The 17421-nt window shown below is 40.4% G+C and overlaps 1 protein-coding gene across 1 annotated transcript in view; it reads right to left on the minus strand.

The window, feature by feature from the left end:
• Positions 1 to 7872: 7872 nt before the first annotated feature.
• LOC120542460 (lipid droplet assembly factor 1-like) overlaps positions 7873 to 17421 on the minus strand; it is a 59295-nt gene continuing 49746 nt past the window's right edge. The window contains exon 5 of the mRNA XM_039774956.1: positions 7873 to 8781. Coding sequence (XP_039630890.1) covers positions 8706 to 8781 — 76 coding nt within the window. The 3' untranslated portion in view covers positions 7873 to 8705. The remainder of the gene's footprint in view (positions 8782 to 17421) is intronic.

Here is a 17421-nt window from a genome sequence, read left to right on the forward strand (position 1 = left end):
AAACAAGATGAATTTCCACAGAACTGACGTTGCTAGGGTGATAAAGCAAATGTTTAATCGCAACAAATATTTCATGATGAAAACACATCATTTTCTTCTGGTTCTCTTTGTTACTTGTACCACATTGTTAAAAGCAACATGAAAATGGGAAATAAATTAAGAGAGCGACTGAAGCTCGTTCAAAGTGTGTGAAGCAATTAAGAGTGCGTAATCTTATCGAGTGAAGGAATTACAATTAAGACAAACGAGGTTTGCTCTGTTAGTGTCAATGATTGGCATCTTGTTTGGAAAATCAACTATAATGAAAACCTGCAGCCACCAAGTTGGAGACATCTGGTGTACCGAATAATTAAAGAACACTTCCAGGATTTCAACATGTAGTTTCTTTTGAATGCCTAACAAAATGCAAAACAGTTCAATTTAATTTTAGTTGGGCAAACTCTGAGCTTTACTAAGATAAATTGGCATAGCATTTGAAGTGCGGAAACAGTAGAGAAGACGTGGAGCACATTTAAAAATGGTTTGTCATATAATGCAGGACAGGTTTCCCACATTTTCCCCTGTGAACAAATACATCTATTTATTATATAGTGCCTTTCACATCATCTATCTATCATATTGTGCCTTTCATCTATCTATTGATCTATCATATAGTGCCTTTCATCCATCTATTGATCTATTATATAGTACCTTTCATCCATCTCTCTATTATATAGTGCCTTTCATCTATCATATAGTGTCTTTAATCTATCTATCCATCTATTATATAGCACCTTTCGCATATCTAATAGTGTCTTACATTCTATTATATAGTGCCTTTCATTTATCTCTTGATCTATTATACAGTGCCTTTCACATATCTGTTATATAGTGTCTTTCATCTATTATATAGTGCCTTTTACATATCTCTTATATAGTGCCTTTCACATATCTATTATATAGTGCCTTTTACATCTATTGAGCTATCTGTTATATAGTGCCTTTCATCTATCTATTTATAGAAGTTCATCCTAAAATTTAGGAATAGTAAGAAGTTCAAGAAAACTCTGAGGGGGATAAGTAAGGAGCTAAAATGGAATTTACAAAGGGAAAAAAGAGACAAATAAGGCATGGAAGACTAGTAACTCCAGCGCAAACCATAGGGCTTATGAGAGCAACAGTTAAAAAGGATATTAGGAAAGATAAAAGACATCTGGAGAAAGCCAGTGCAGAAAAGGCAAAAGATGACCCAAAGAGATTCTTTCAGTATTTTAGTAGTGAAAAGAACACTCAAGAAGGAGGTGCAGAGTATTAGGAATGGTGAAGGCGAGCTAGAATACACAGGCAGTGAAAGAGAAAATCCTTTGAACTTCTACTTTATTGAAGTTTATTCACACATTAAGAAATCAATAACCTCCCAAAAGTAAAAGGGGCCAATATGGAGGTACTTAGTGACTGGGAAATTATAAAGAGAGAGAGAGAGACGTGTTGCTGAAATCTAACAAATCACCAGCAACAGATAACACTTACCCTCAAGTGCTTACAGACGTTAGTAGGTACAAACATAAACCTTTGGCACATATTTTTCCAAACTTTTGGCACACACTCTATCCTCTGGAAGCTGGAAAATGTTATCCCATTGTATAACTAAGCCAGTTAGCTTAACGTTCATGACAGATAAATTAACGACTGGAATTATTAAGGAAAAGCTTGAGCGGCACATGTCTAGAACAGGAGGAGTGTTAGCAAATACTCAACATGAGTTCAGATACAGAAGGTCATGTTTCACGAAAATGCTGGAATTCTAAGGGGAAGCAGCAACAGAATACAATCAGAGAGGCGCCTACGGTATTATTTGTCTGGTTTTTAAGATCGCCTTTGATAAAACACCACATGAAAGGCCATCGTCATGCTAAAGGTGTGGTCTGTAAGTGGGTACAAAACACAGTAAGCACAGCATGATGGTGAGGGGAACTTTTACAGAATTAGGTGATATTAAAAGTTGGTGTCCAGCAGGGGTCAGTACTGGGACCTCTGCGTTATTTAATGTACATCAACAATCTGAACAAGAACAGTATCAATAACAACAATCAATAAGCTGCTATAATAATACTAAACTAGGCGGAACTGCACAAAATGGAGACTCGGCTAGTTTGGTATAGAGAGACTTGGACAGATTTGTAGCAGCTGAAATGTACAATGTAAGTAAATGCAAAGTGTTACACGTAGCAAGTAAAAATAGCAGATCTGAATACAGTATAGAAAGTCTGAAACTTGAAAACACACCTTATACGAATAACCTGGCAGCCATAGTGGGCTCATCAGTATCAACATCCGGACAGCGTGCAGAAACGATCCAGAAAAGCTAACAGGATGCACCCCAGTGTAAGAGTAGGAGTACAAGTGAAGGGAGGCTAAGGTATATAATGCGCTAGTGAGGCCTCACCGGGAGCACGACGTGCACTTGTGGTCTCCTTATCACAAAGAAGACATAGCAGTGCTAGAGAAAGTCCAGAGGAAGGGTCGCCAAGTCCAGTCCTGCAGGACCACCGTGGCTGCAGGTTTTCATTCTAACCCTTTTCTTAATGGCGCTAATTCACGTCTTTTGAATTAATTATAATTGACTTGATCTTGAAGACTCAGACCCCTTCATTGTTTCTTTTTCCTTAGCAGCCAAATGACGAGATACAAAATGAGCCAAAACAACTGCTGTCCAAAGTACAATATCTGAAAATAAAGAACAATGAAGGTCTTAGGAATGTCCATATCCTCAAGACCCAAGAACATTTAACAGAAAAGAGAAAATCCACAAATTCAGAAAGGTCTGCTATTGCACAATGAGAGCACCAACAAGCCATGGAATTAAAGAACGGCACCTCATTAAGCAGCTGGTTGGAGTGAAATTGGTTGGAGTTTGAGGCCCTGACTGAGTTGCTCTTCTGTCAGCTCCCTCACTTCACCTTTCATTTCTGCTTGGGTTCTATTTAAGGGAAAGACATGAAGCAAATCAGAGGAACGATGGAGAAATTCAGGGGGAACAACTCTGAAAAAAGCAAGTCAATTAAAATGAATTCACAAGAAGTAACTTAGCAGCACAAGCAGGGCACTCATTTAAAAAAAAAGGGTTAGAATGAACACCTGCAGCCACGGTGGTCCTGCAGGACTGGACTTGGCGACCCCCTGCTCCAGAGGACGGCCGACTCCAGGACTAAAAGGTATGAGGTAAAAGGAGACACCCAAGGAGTTGAATCTTTTAAGTTTAGTCGAGTGGGGACAAAACTGAAGTGATTAAAATTACAGAAGGAATAACTACAGCAGATCCCACTTGTTACTCTACAATAAATACAATAAACGAGAACTCAAAGACATGGACCAAACTGGCTTTCTTACAAATATTAGAAAGAACGAACTGCAGAGACTTGCAGACAGTGTGGTGGAGAGCCGGACTTTAGGGACCTTTCAAAATCGCAAAGGGATGTGATTTCAGACAGTCTAGGTCAGTGGTGGCGAACCTATGGCACGCGTGCCAAAGGGGGCACTCAGAGCCCTCTCAGTGGGCACGCGCGCCGTCGCCAGAGCACAGAGTTCGTTACTATAAAGCCGGAGGAATGCGGGGCCGGGCTGCTCCCCTCACCGCTCCCCCTCTTCACGCGCGCCAGAGGACTTTTCTCACATCACCCGCCCAGCAGCCCAATGGGAGCTCTTCCTTCTTCTCCTGTCTGGGGTAAGGCGGGCGGCACACATGCTGCTTGAGGGTGCGGCACGGACTGCAGCCTTTTGAGTCTGTGATTCCCGTGGTGGGGTTGGAGGGGATGTGGTATAGCGGGTCCACAGCTCAAAATTGAAAAGGCCAGTTTTAACAGATAATTGCCGCACTCGCGGCTTAAAGGGGGTTAAGGTAGAGTGGCCGGAGCGGTTTCCGGGAGCTTTGTGATGCGGGCAGTCTTCGCTTAAGCGCACAGGTGAGGAGTCGTCCGCATCTGTAATTATTGCCAGGAGTTGCTAATCGCCACACCTGATCCACGACCCCGTAATATATAATGGAAGCCTTGGGGGCGGAGCTTAATAGGGAAGACCTGCGTGAACCACTTGAGAGGATCGAAGGGATGACAAAGGACAGCACAGTTAGTTATGAAAATGAAATCCTTAAAGTGTGGAATTCTCTGCCAAATAATCTTAAGTCAATGAAGGCACTTGAGATTGCTTTCCTTACTTTGTTTGGAACATCTTATGCTTTGCAGCTGTTTTCAGCTTTGAATTAAATCAAATCTGACACCAGAAACAGACTAACAGATGACCTGAGTGCTGCATGTGTTGCTCTCAAACTTACAAAGTATGAGCCAAGGTTAGACAAATTATCAGCATGCATACAACAGCAAAAAGCACATTAATTGTTCAAAAGCATACCGAATGCAAACTTTTACCTTTCAACAAAAAGTTGTTTGTATCATTGAAAGCTCTGCTATTATGTTTTTCTTTTAAGACAAAAGATGTTAATGTAGGAGTTGCTTTTCTAAACTAAAAGCTCAGTAGATAGACAGACAGACAGAGCATCAGTATTGGCAGTCCAGTCCAATTTACCATCCAGCTGCACTCCCAGGTATTTATAGATCTGCACAGTCACCTCTGATGATCACGGGGTCCATGAGGGGCCTGGGCCTCCTAAAATCCACCACCAGCTCCTTGGTTATGCTGGTGTTCAGTTTTAGGTGGTATTCAGGTTAAATTGCCATGTTGGCACTTTGCGATAAATAAGTGGGTTTTGGATTGCAGTTTGGGCACTTGGTTTCTAAATGGTTCGCCATCACTGTTCTAGGTGAAGGGGGCAGGCTCGTTGGACTGAATGACCGGTGTGGGAGAATAAGCTTAGGGTAACATAGCCTTCATCTGTAAGAAATAGCATGAAAGGTTAACAAATGTGGGCAATGAGATGAAGATCAAGTGAACAACAAAATGTACACTGAAACAGAATTGGTTTAGGAAAAATACTGAGATGGTCACATAAATAAAGAATGTACCAGAAGCAAGGTTGATGTAATATACAAAATGTACTGAAGGATGACTAAGAAATCAGCAGATGTACTATAAGCAACAAGAATGGACAATTGTTATATGCACAGAAATTTCAAGGGTGGTGTCTCATCTCAAACGGTAGAAGAACTAGAATATAATAGAATAGACTTTCATCTCCTTATATAATGCCCTACCGTGGCTGTCCATTTGTCTGTCCAGGATTTTGAATCACCTGTCGCTCACAAATCGTTTGAAGTATTGACCTGAAATGTGGTACTCCTACACTACGTGACGACTACTATCCGCTCTCGGGGCGATGACTCACCTCCAAGGGTATTCCTCTTTTTATTCTATTGTAGAATCAACTCTCGGCAGCGGCAGAGAGCGCCGTTCTCATTTCCTACCACCTTCGCCGTCACTTCTCCTCCCTCTTCATATCTTAAATCATTCCTGAGGCAGATTGAAGACTTAAGTGCCAGCTTAAGTGAAAAATGAAGAAAAACAGACAAAGAAATTGCAACACAAACACTGACTTCATCAGTTTTAACGTGAAAAGATTCCGACGAAAGAAGAGAAGAAGCGGAGCGTGGAGAAGAGAAGAGCTGCTCAGGAAGGAACAAGCGCATCAACCTCTGAGCAAACGAACGATAAACGCACACAGAAAGACGATGAAGACTAGGAACGGTCAAGTCAAGTGTATTCACTGCACGTTATCATTATAGCAGTGCGCCATTACTGGTTTTATATAAATCATTTGGGTGTAAACCAATGAACCAACCAGAGTTATTGTAGGCATTGATTGATAAATTGATTTATAAAATGAACCTCTAATTCTGTGTTTCTCTGATCATTCTGAGCAGGCTGTAACGGACTGCTTTTGACGAACACTCCCTCCAAGGCATTTATACCGAGGAGTCACTAAAAGATACAATGAGTAGCTGTTCTCCTGCCTGACTACTGAATTGTCCTCTTAGAGGATGTCCCCTGCTTGCCAACCCCCTGGCCTGCGCTACGTGCCAGCCACTTCACGTCTCTGCCGCTCGCGTTCGTGGATTTCACTTTCACCAAACAACAAATCTTTTAATTCTTCATTGCGAAGAAACCCTACTTTTCCCTGATGGCAACACGAATTAGACGATCTACAAATCTCTGACTTAAACTTTAAATCCGAACAATATCTACATATCACCTATGTCCATATATTCAGTCTCTTTTTGCTGTTCCGTTATTTCATCTGAGTAATAATTTCCTTTTGTTTGCGCTAATCCAATCTTTACTATCCTTTTTTGGAGACTTTCGAATTTTAGTACTTCCGCGATCTTTAACCTGCTCTGCATGAGTATCACGCCAACGTTTTTAAATTCTTTATGACATTCTACTTTGTCATCTACTCTTTGTCTTTTATTTCCGGCCCTGGGTGTTGGTTAAATCTCTCGGCACAAAGTCTCGTCTCGTGGGACATGAAAGTATCTCATACAGAAATCCAAGAAAACTTCTTTGTCTGTGTTTTTCAGATTAACTTCGTGTAAAGTGCAATACTTTTGGACGTATGGATTTGTTTCCATTATTGGCTGTAGAATTTCTAATATGTCCGAACGTTTAACTCTTTTGATTCTATGCTGCATCGCTCCTCTGTGATCATAAATATACACCTGACCGAATTGTGGTTTCTTTGAAATTAAACTTGTTGTAGCTTTAATTATGGCGGGACCACAGATTCTCATAGAGTAAGGTCCTGAATCGTGTAAATCTACGTTTTGAGCATTGACTGATGCGAACGCAGACTGATTATTGTAGATTCGGATATCTTGCCTGTAGCGTTTGTAGATTTCACTTCCACCAAACAACAAATCTTTTAATTCTCGCAGATACGCCTCTTCATTGGGGAGAATCACTTTACTTCTCCCTGATGGCAACACAAATTAGATGATCTACAAGTCTCGGACTTAAAAGTTTAAATTTGAACAATATATTCAATCTCTTTTCACTGTACCATTATTTCATCGAGTAATAATTTCCGTTTGTTTGCACTAATTATCATTTTTTTGGAGACTTTCGAATTTTCATACATTCATTATCTCTAACCTGCTCTGCATGTTTATTGTGCCAACGTTTTTAAATTCTTTACGACATTCTACTTTGTCATCTACTCTTTACCTTTTATTTCCGGCACCGGGCGTTGGTTAAATCTCTGGGCACAAACTCTCATCTTGCGGGATATGAAAGTGTCTCTCTGAGAAAGTCACGTCTCGTCCCAGGATTTTTTTTATTATAATAAAGAGATGTTAAATTTCGACCACACCTGTTCTCGTCACCTTTTCTAAAAAAAAGCAGCTGCCTGGTTTGTAAGTGTGTTGAAATTCTCTTCATTTTATTGTCATGCTTTTTACGATGTGGTTAGGATCCCAGGCTGGAGCGAATCCTGAAGTGAGCAGCATTTGCTACGTTGGTGTGGGGTTTGGGGAGGTCAGTCCATCATCTCCCCTTTAACTCTGAACTGGTAATGGACGTTACTTTGTGATAATCTTCAGTGTATTGTGGCTTTGTGTGACGGTCAATATAAAGACACCTCTGGCACTGACAATGCCTTTTCTGTGGTCACAGGGGCTACCACAGGCGGCAGTTGGCCTGTTCCAGGAACCACAGGTTATGCAGGGGGCTGTTCTGAAAGAAGACGGTGTCTTTTACTGGTGTGAGGAACATAATGTGAATATCATCCAGAAACTACGAAGGCCCATCAGCAATCACTCGGATATCTGCGTAAATAGACAAAGGTGGTGGTAAGAACTAGGGAGCGTTTTCACACGTTTCCGAATAAAGGTCAAATTTACAAATACATTAAGAAGTGGAATCTTGCATTTGTTAGTTGATAGACCAGAATTAACACGTAAGGTGCTGTTTAATACACAATCTTAAACTTAGTGTGCTACAGAACTCTAAAGTATTGTGTGAATACTTCATAACAATTATAGCAGTTTTAAAGAAATCAATCAAATCAGTTAGTGTTCCTCGCTGAGCAAAGAAATCTGTTTCCTTTAAAATCTTGGGCAAAATGGCCATAAATGTATTCTATCATTAAAAAATAAACATGTAACTGTACCGAATTTATTTAGTTTTTTTGTGAAAAAGCAGGTAATATTCAAAAAAAGGCACTTCATTTTACTATGTGAACACAACAATGAACTCAGAAATGCATTTTAAAAAACATTCCTGCAATACAGAGACAAGTCAGGCTGATGAAGACATAGAGAACAGAGCGTCAATGCCCGATACCTGCTGCTTTCACCTTTACTTTTCACTCTCCTTTAAGAAAATGAGATCAAGAAGAAGGGCAGCCTCCGTATTTCATTCAGCTCAACATCATACATTATTTACACCCGGATCACCTTCATCCTATTTGTTTACGTGTCACAAATTCCTTCTCTGATCCTCGATGCCAGCGTTGCAGCTGCTCTCCGGGCTGCAGGTGGGGAGGCACGAGTCTCTTCCTCCTTGTAAAGGCGGCTTTGCATAAAACATCAAGTTAAAGTGCTAATTATTCCTAATCACATTCATCAAACCTCTCCTGTGGCAGTCTAGAACTATTAAATTATAAATGCTGATAAATCTGAAAGGCACATAAAAGCACCAAAATTAGATTCTTTCACTGAAAAATACTGTGAAGGAAGTCGTGGCAGAGGGTAAGCACTGGGCATAAACCCCTCATTGGATCTCTAATCACTTTTTTGTTCTGTCTGTTGCTCAGAAGTAGGTGATTTCTCAGAGGTGTCTTGCTTCATCCGTCTTGAGCTTAAAAGAAAAATAAAAAACAACAAAATCGAAAGAAAAGTAAGTGCATTTTGTTAACATTTATGTAATACGCAAGCACAAAATGAGTTTAATAGAATGTATGTACTAAATCTGTCACAAAGTGAAGCAAATGTCTGGTATCACAATGCCATTGGATGTAGCAGCTCGAGGCATAACACAGTGCTATGAAAATGGCTCATTATTTGAAATTCTCGTTAATTGCTGTTCTTGAAATGCCAAGGAGCAGACGGCAGGGTCAATTCCAAATGAGGCTGGTAAATTTCTTATCTCCACAGCAAGTCATTATAAACCATCAAGGAAAAATAAAGGACCTGGCAGAAACGGAAAATTTAGGATAGCTACAACACTGGGCCATTAACCAATCTGCCAGTGGGGACCTTACTGTTATTTCAGGCCACCATACCTGTGAGGAAACAAATGTACCAATCATGCGATAGATAAATAGATAGATAGATGAAAGGCACTATATCATACATAGATAGATAGATAGATAGATAGATAGATAGATAGATAGATGAAAGGCACTATATCAGATAGATAGATAAAAGGCACTATATAATACAGGATGGGCCATTTATATGGATACACCTTAATAAAATGGGAATGGTTGGTGATATTAACTTCCTGTTTGTGGCACATTAGTATATGTGAGGGGGAAAACTTTTCAAGAAGTGTGGTGACCATGGTGGCCATTTGAAGTCGGCCATTTTGGACCCAACTTTTGTTTCTTCAATAGGAAGAGGGTCATGTGACACATCAGACTTATTGGGAATTTCACAAGAAAAACAATGGTGTGCTTGGTTTTAACGTAACTTTATTCTTTCATGAGTTATTTACAAGTTTCTCTTTGTTTACAGCCATTGACATGTCGCAGAGGTTAACACGTGAGGAGCGGATAGAAATTGTGTTGATGTCTGGTGAACGCAGTAACCGGGTCATTGCAGCAGATTTCAATGCAAGACACCCTACGAGACCACCCATCTCCCATGCTACAGTTAGCAAACTGCTTGCTAAGTTTCGTGAAACTGGTTCAGTGTTGGATTTGCCAAAATGTGGACGCATGAAAACTGTCACTAATGAAGAAACATCAGTGGCTGTCCTAGCTTCATTCAGCAAGAGCCCACAGCGTAGCACTCGCCGCATGTCACTGGAGAGTGGCATTAGTCGAACATCCCTTCGGCGGATATTAGCTACTCACAAATGGCACCCTTACAAACTCCAGCTACTGCAGCATCTCAACGAGGATGACCCAGATCGGCGCACTGAATTTGCAGAATGGGCAAAACAAAATTGGAACAGGACCCTCAGTTTACGCAGAAGATTTTGTTCAGTGATGAGGCAAACTTTTATGTGAATGGTGAAGTTAACAAACAAAACCACCGCTATTGGTCTGACACTAACCCACATTGGATAGATCCCTCCAAGACTGTTGGAACAAAAAATTGATGGTATGGTGTGGTATATGGGGTACAAAGATAGTGGGGCCATTCTTCATCAATGGAAACCTCAAGGCCACTGGATATGCTAAATTGCTACATGATGATGTGTTTCCCTCTTTATGCACTGAAGCTGGCACGTTCCCTGAGTTTTTCCAGCAAGATGGTGCACCACCACATTATGGGTGTCAGGTCCGAGCATTCCTAGATGAACAGTTTCCTGGAAAGTGGATTGGTCGTCGTGGGCCAGTTGAATGGCCCCCAAGGTCTCCCGATCTGACCCCTTAGACTTTTATCTTTGGGGTCATCTGAAGGCAACTGTCTATGCTGTGAAGATACGAGATGTGCAGCACCTGAAACTACGGATACTGGAAGCCTGTGCTAGCATTTCTCCTGCGGTGTTGCTATCAGTGTGTGAAGAGTGGGAGAAGAGGGTTGCATTGACAATCCAACACAATGGGCAGCACATTGAACACATTTTATAAGTGGTCAGAAACTTGTAAATAACTCATGAAAGAATAAAGTTACGTTAAAACCAAGCACACCATTGTTTTTCTTGTGAAATTCCCAATAAGTCTGATGTGTCACATGACCCTCTTCCTATTGAAAAACAAAAGCTGGATCCAAAATGGCCGACTTCAAATGGCCACCATGGTCACCACCCATCTTGAAAAGTTTTCCCCCTCACATATAATAATGTGCCACAAACAGGAAGTTAATATCACCAACCATTCACATTTTATTAAGGTGTATCCATATAAATGCCCCACCCTGATAGATAGATAGATAGATAGATGAAAGGCACTATATCATAGATAGATAGATAGATAGATAGATACATGAAAGGAACTATATCATACATAGATAGACAGATAAAAGGCACTATATAATAGATAGATAGATTGATAGATGGGAAAGGCACTATATAGATAGATAGATAGATAGATAAAAGGCACTATATAATAGATACACAGTAATCTCTCGCTATATCGCGCTTTGACTTTCGCGGTTTCGCTCTATCGCGGGATTTTATATGAAAGCATAACTAAATATATAACGCGGATTTTTCGCTGCTTCGCGGGTTCTGCGGACAATGTGTCTTTTTACTTCCTATACATGCTTCCTCAGTTGGTTTGCCCAGTTGATTTCATACAAGGGACGCTATTGGCGGATGACTGAGAAGCTAACCAATCAGAGCATGCAGTTAAGTTCCTGCGTGCTGAATGCAGTGTTAACCAGGAAGTCTTGTCTCGCTCATTCAGCATCAACGTGTTTTGCTGTGTAAAGAGTTGTGCTCTTTTGTGTTTATCTTTGTGCATAGTCAAGCCCTTCATTATGGCTCCAAAACGATCTGCTACTGCTTCAGGGGCCGTGCCCAAGTGCAAACGAAAGATGTTAACGATTGCCGAAAAGGTAAACGTTTTGGATTTGTTGAAGGCTACGATTCTTTTTATTTAAAAAGTAGGAAAGGAATATCAGATCTACGGCCGCAGTGTCCTTTTAACCAGGGTGCAAAACGAGTTGTAAGTGGATGTAATAAGGCAGTAGTCTGGATGGAATCTGCTTTAGGGATTTGGATTGAAGAAGAACAACGGAAGTGCTACACAATCACCAGAAGTGGCTCCTTTAAGGGCTGTAACGCTCTCCTTTGTTGTGCAGTAAAATTAAACTCATTGTTATCGGACAAGTCATCGTGTCATTGTTGGTGAGTAACCATAATTAATTTTCTACTTACAGTACTTAGTACATGTACATACGTTTAGTGTCACTGTACACATACATTTACTGTATACTATTTTTGTTGCATTGTACGTATTTATTGCTGGTGGCATGTCTATCATAATGGCTGTAACATGTGATATCGGAGACACTCAATATCTTTAAAATAATATTTAGGTTTTACTGTATATAAACAGTGTGTTTATATACATAATTTCAATGAATCTTACCTAATATCTAAGAGAATACAAAGGGATTATGCTGTATAACTCTGCGGGGAATATTTATAAACAGTGTGGGAGAGTTTATAAGGGCTTAAAATATATAAAATAACCATAGAAACATATGGTTTCTACTTCGCGGATTTTCACCTATCGCGGGGGGGTCTGGAACGCAACCCCTGCAAACGAGGAGGGATTACTGTATATGAAAAACACTACAGAATGGATGGATAGGTATGAAAGGCACTCTATAATAGAAAGGTACTATAGAATAGATAGATACATATATTTGAAAAACACTATATAATGGATAGATATGAAAGGCACTATATAACAGATACATAAATATGAAATGCACTATACAATGGATAGATAGGTATGTAAGGCACTATATAATAGATAAAGAAACATTTCTGGAGCTTCAGCAAAATCTGCAATGTATAAGTGCTGGGGAACACTGTTTGTCAATGTCACACGCACAGAGGTGACAACAGCTTACAAAGTGTGAGCGAATGTGACATATGTCTCTGAAATGTTATGAAATGCTAGCCGACTTTATGGACTGCTGACATCAGAAAGACGCAAAGGGAACCAAACTAATGCGATTAAAGCTGTAGCCTTGGTGCACCATGGGGGTCCCCACCCACCCTTAGATTTTAGGTTTGGTGCCAAGGCAGCAGTCAGACTCAGCTGGCTGCAGTGAGTTTGGTGGGATCAAGCAGTTTGACGACTGGTGACTAGTAAATGATCGGCTTACTGCTTATCAGACGGCTCACTCCAAGTCAAGCACTCGGGGTGCCAAAGTGGTTCCTCAGAGTGATTGCCATAAGGGAATTGTTTTTTGGTTTTGAAAACAGCCATCCACATAAAGTTTCCACAAAGGCCCTTTACTTATTTAGATCTGCAACCCATTCCATAATTAATCATGGAGAGATGATAACAGATTTGTAAAATATGAATGGTTTATGATTTTCAAAGGACCATCATTCTTAATCAGTTTGCTTGATATGTCATGCCTTTATTTGCCCCTAGGGAGAAATCTGGTATCTTACAGAAGCTCCTTAAATAAATACAGAGATAGATAGATTGATAATTCAAACGATTGTGTAAATGAAGTACTTACATTTGACACATACCAGAATAACAACATTTACACTAAGCCACTAGGCTTGACTACAATGGCACACCAGATCAACTCATTCAGTGACAGTCAGCTGTCCAAAATGGCCTCATAACTGAAGCAAACATTGAGAAGCTTACTCTGCTGTACATCTGAGTCACTGCAGTACTGAGTGTGCAGAGGTCAGTCAGGACAAATTACAAGCTTGATGAAGTTAACTCATTTAATTAAAATTCTGTCTAACATTTCAATCCCTCAATTATTAGTTCACCGATATGTCACGGCTTCAGAATCCTGAGGTCCCTGCCCAGACAGTGAATTTGTGACGTCCATGCATTCTGCCAACGTCTATAGGGGTTACCTCCTATGGAGATAAAGGTTACGCTAATTTGGCGAGTCCAAATCGTCCCGAGTGGGGTAGTGTGAATGAGCGAATCCTGTAATTGGTCAGAATTGGTTGTTACCTTGCAAATTGTGCTGCTGTGACTATAAGCTGGAAAGGAATGATGAATAAGGACAGAAAGGAGATACTGCTTAGATGAAATAGAAAATAAAGACAATTTTTTTTTAATGTGCTCAAGAGGTCAGTGTTATAAATAAAAATGTTTGTTCCAAGGTCCTGTCAGGATGGTGTGCTACTGTGCTGGGTGGGGGGAATGTTTTATCCAGCTGTATTTTTTCATTAAACTTCAGTAAAACAACAAACAAGTTTGAAGCCCTCTGATTATCTTACAACTTCCACTACCTATCACAGCAGTGTGTCTGACTGTTTGCTCATCACTCATAACTTGACACGTTCTTTCAGTTCTGTAAAGGACATCTCTGTCTCGGTCTGTAAACACCACAGCAGCGAGGGTCAGCCTTCCAGCTCTTAGCATGGCGAATTCAACTGGAAAGACCTGAATGGGGTCCGTCACGTGCTGCGTAAGACTACATAAACTCGTGATCCAGATTTTTGACCATATATACAGGGTGAGTCAAAATTAGGTTAACATTTGAATGGCGGAAACAATTTATTCACAAAACATACTTACAATACAATACAATACAGTTTATTTTTGTATAGCCCAAAATCACACAGGAAGTGCCGCAATGGGCTTTAACAGGCCCTGCCTTTTGACAGCCCCCCAGCCTTGACTCTCTGAGAAAGGACCATCATTCTTCATAAGTGCAAGATGATTTACAGGAATGTCTCAACCTGTTAGCCCTTCACGTTCAACAAATGTACCACATAAATTGTCCACAAAAATTGTATCTCTCTATTATTTAAAAAAAAAAAACACGAGACGAGACTTTTTTCCCGGGGATGAGACGTGATCTTTTGAAGAGAGACAGAGAAAACGGAGACACTTTCACATCACGCGAGACAAACAAGTCTCGTCATAATTACAACCTTCAGACGCAATTCCCGTGATACACATACAGAGCAGGTTAGAGTAATGGAAGTAGGAAAATTCGAAAGTCTTAAAAAAACGAGAGTAAAGATCGCATTAGCGCAAACAATCTGAAAATATTACTCGGGGAAATAATGGAACAGCGAAAAGAAATCGAATATTCAGGTGCTGTACAGGCTTTTAAACGTTTGCAGCTCTGTGCGAATTCGAAAGTCTCCAAAACTGAGAGTAAAGATCGCATTAGCGCAAACAATCTGAAAATGTTACTCGGGGAAATAACCGAACATCGAAAAGAAATCGAATATTCAGGTGCTTTACAGGCTTTTGAACGTTCGCAGCTCCGCACGAAATGCAGATAACATGGCATGCATCAGCAAGCCAACAGCTTCTCAAGCAAAGACAAGGTGAACAAAACACCTGTTACTTGTTTCCTAATGTATCGCAGTTTAAGAGGAGCGGCCGCGTCATCGAACTGACAATATTACTCAGGAAAATAACGGAACAGCGAAAAGAAATCGAATATTCAGGTGCTTTACAGGCTTTTGAACGTTTGCAGCTCTGTGCGAATTCGAAAGTCTCCAAAACTGAGAGTAAAGATCGCATTAGCGCAAACAATCTGAAAATGTTACTCGGGGAAATAACCGAACAGCGAAAAGAGATCGAATATTCAAGTGCTGTACACAACTTCCCCGAGGAAGACAGGACAAGTTCAATCAATTCGATTTTTATTCAGTCACAGATGAGTACGTGGATTCTACGTTGCAAAGGCAGAAAAGCAGTTACATTTTTTTCTATTGGCTTTTAATAATTTCTTCTTCCTCCCTCTTTCCCTTATTTCTTAAAAATAAACGTAATATTGTTTACTTAAGCATTTTATTTTAGTACGCTAATGGTTCTTATTTTTTTCACTGATCAGATAGACCCTAAAGGAGGAAACGCCATCTTTCCTGTGTCAAATAGATGCGTTCCTAAGAAACTGGAAATTGTCTTTGGTCAGTTTACTGCACCCTGTCCGATAACAGATGCCGAGTATGAATAGCCTGCCATTATAGCAAATGGCTTTGTCAACTATTAACCTTTAGTACCTTGCAAGCACTTAATTTTTCTTTCACAAACCGTTCGCAGCTCCGCACGAAATGCAGATCACGCGGCACACAGCAGCCGCAAGCCAATGGCTTCTCGAGCAAAGAGGAGGTTTAAAAAAACACCTGTTACTTGTTTCCCAATGTATCCCCATTTAAGAGGGGTTTCGGAGGTGCGGCCGCGTCTCCTAGGGGTGCGCTCAGCCACCCTCTTCACAAAGGAGCCTACCGCTGGTGGGGCTGAAGGGTAGGCGAGCAAAATGCAGATCACGTATGAGGGCAGCAGCAGCTGCTTGAGCAAAGAGGAGTTAAAAAAAAATGTATTGGTTTCCCATCGTATTACCGTTTAAGAGGAGTTTCGGAGAGGCGGCAGCTGGCAGGGGGCAAAGCCCCCTAGTATAAGTACATACATAGCAGTACCATTAGTGTTAACATAATTTTGACTCACCCAGTACTGTAAGCAAACCAAAATTCTAGTTCTTTCCATCATGAGTTTCCTAATTGTAATTTCCTCTGACACTACCTCACAACAAACACCCACAAATGCTCTTTAAAACTGGCAGACCATTCCATAAATTCAATTCCCTGCTCGTCTTTCTTCCTTTACTTTAACTTTGACAGTCTATTTCTGTTAAAGCCCTGAACAGGTAGCAGGTGTGCTTCAAATTGGTTAGATGGAACAGTGAGGTGTTGTGTCTTTTGCCATCTCAAGCTGCTCTTTTCCTTTCTACATTCACAGCACAGCCACTTTTATGTGAATCATCAAGCCTCCCCATGGCTTGTTTAAAGGTATTAAACCTACCGTTTTCGCTTTGGGTGGCCATATAAATAGTAACAAGCTCAGGTGTTCACCAGCATGTGTTTTAATTTACGTCACGCCATCCAACCCACAGTGCCAAGCCCCATGGTTCAAAGGAAAGATTGTATTCTGTATTGAAGAAACTCGTCTTTCATTGCATCTCTTTGTAGCCACAATGATTACGGTGTCAGTGGGTTGGTTTTTTGCTGCAACTGTTTTGAGTCAAAGTGTCAACCTGAGTAGAGAAAATTCCTAAAAATTGATAATTATGGGGATTGTAATAGTGGTATGGCAGGCATGATGTTGTCACCTCAGACTAACAGTGTCTGGTTTTTAATTTTTAGTAATGGTTCCTATTTCCATTTCATTTAAAATAGATGCCAGTGGTTACATCCAGAAGTAAGTGTCATTTAAACTTATAAAGCACACTTAATTATATATGATGCGAACTAGACATAGACACTGAATAATACTTTTTCTGATTTAATAATCAACACCTTACAAATACAATAGATTGCCTTTTGGGAACAGGCAGGGTGCAAACTACAACAGGATTCTATTTCATTCTGAATTGGTTTGGTACTGGGATTAGTACTTGTGTCACTGTCAAGGGAGAGTTGGTTTATTTCATAGGAAACCTGTTGGTTTGACTGGGTTGGCTTGCTTACCCTATTGGAGGACGCCATAAGGATGGACATACAGACAAAAAGCCAAGCAAATTATACAGAATTAGTGCAGAATGTGTGTGGAGCAAGGCCTGTAAAAACAAAAAAAGTACACTGCCTGAAAGTCTGTCAATCCAGGATACAAATTTGAGAATATTAACACAGCACATCAGAGTTGATCTT

Source organism: Polypterus senegalus, chromosome 13, assembly GCF_016835505.1.
Source record: "Polypterus senegalus isolate Bchr_013 chromosome 13, ASM1683550v1, whole genome shotgun sequence".
Classification (NCBI taxonomy): domain Eukaryota; kingdom Metazoa; phylum Chordata; class Cladistia; order Polypteriformes; family Polypteridae; genus Polypterus; species Polypterus senegalus.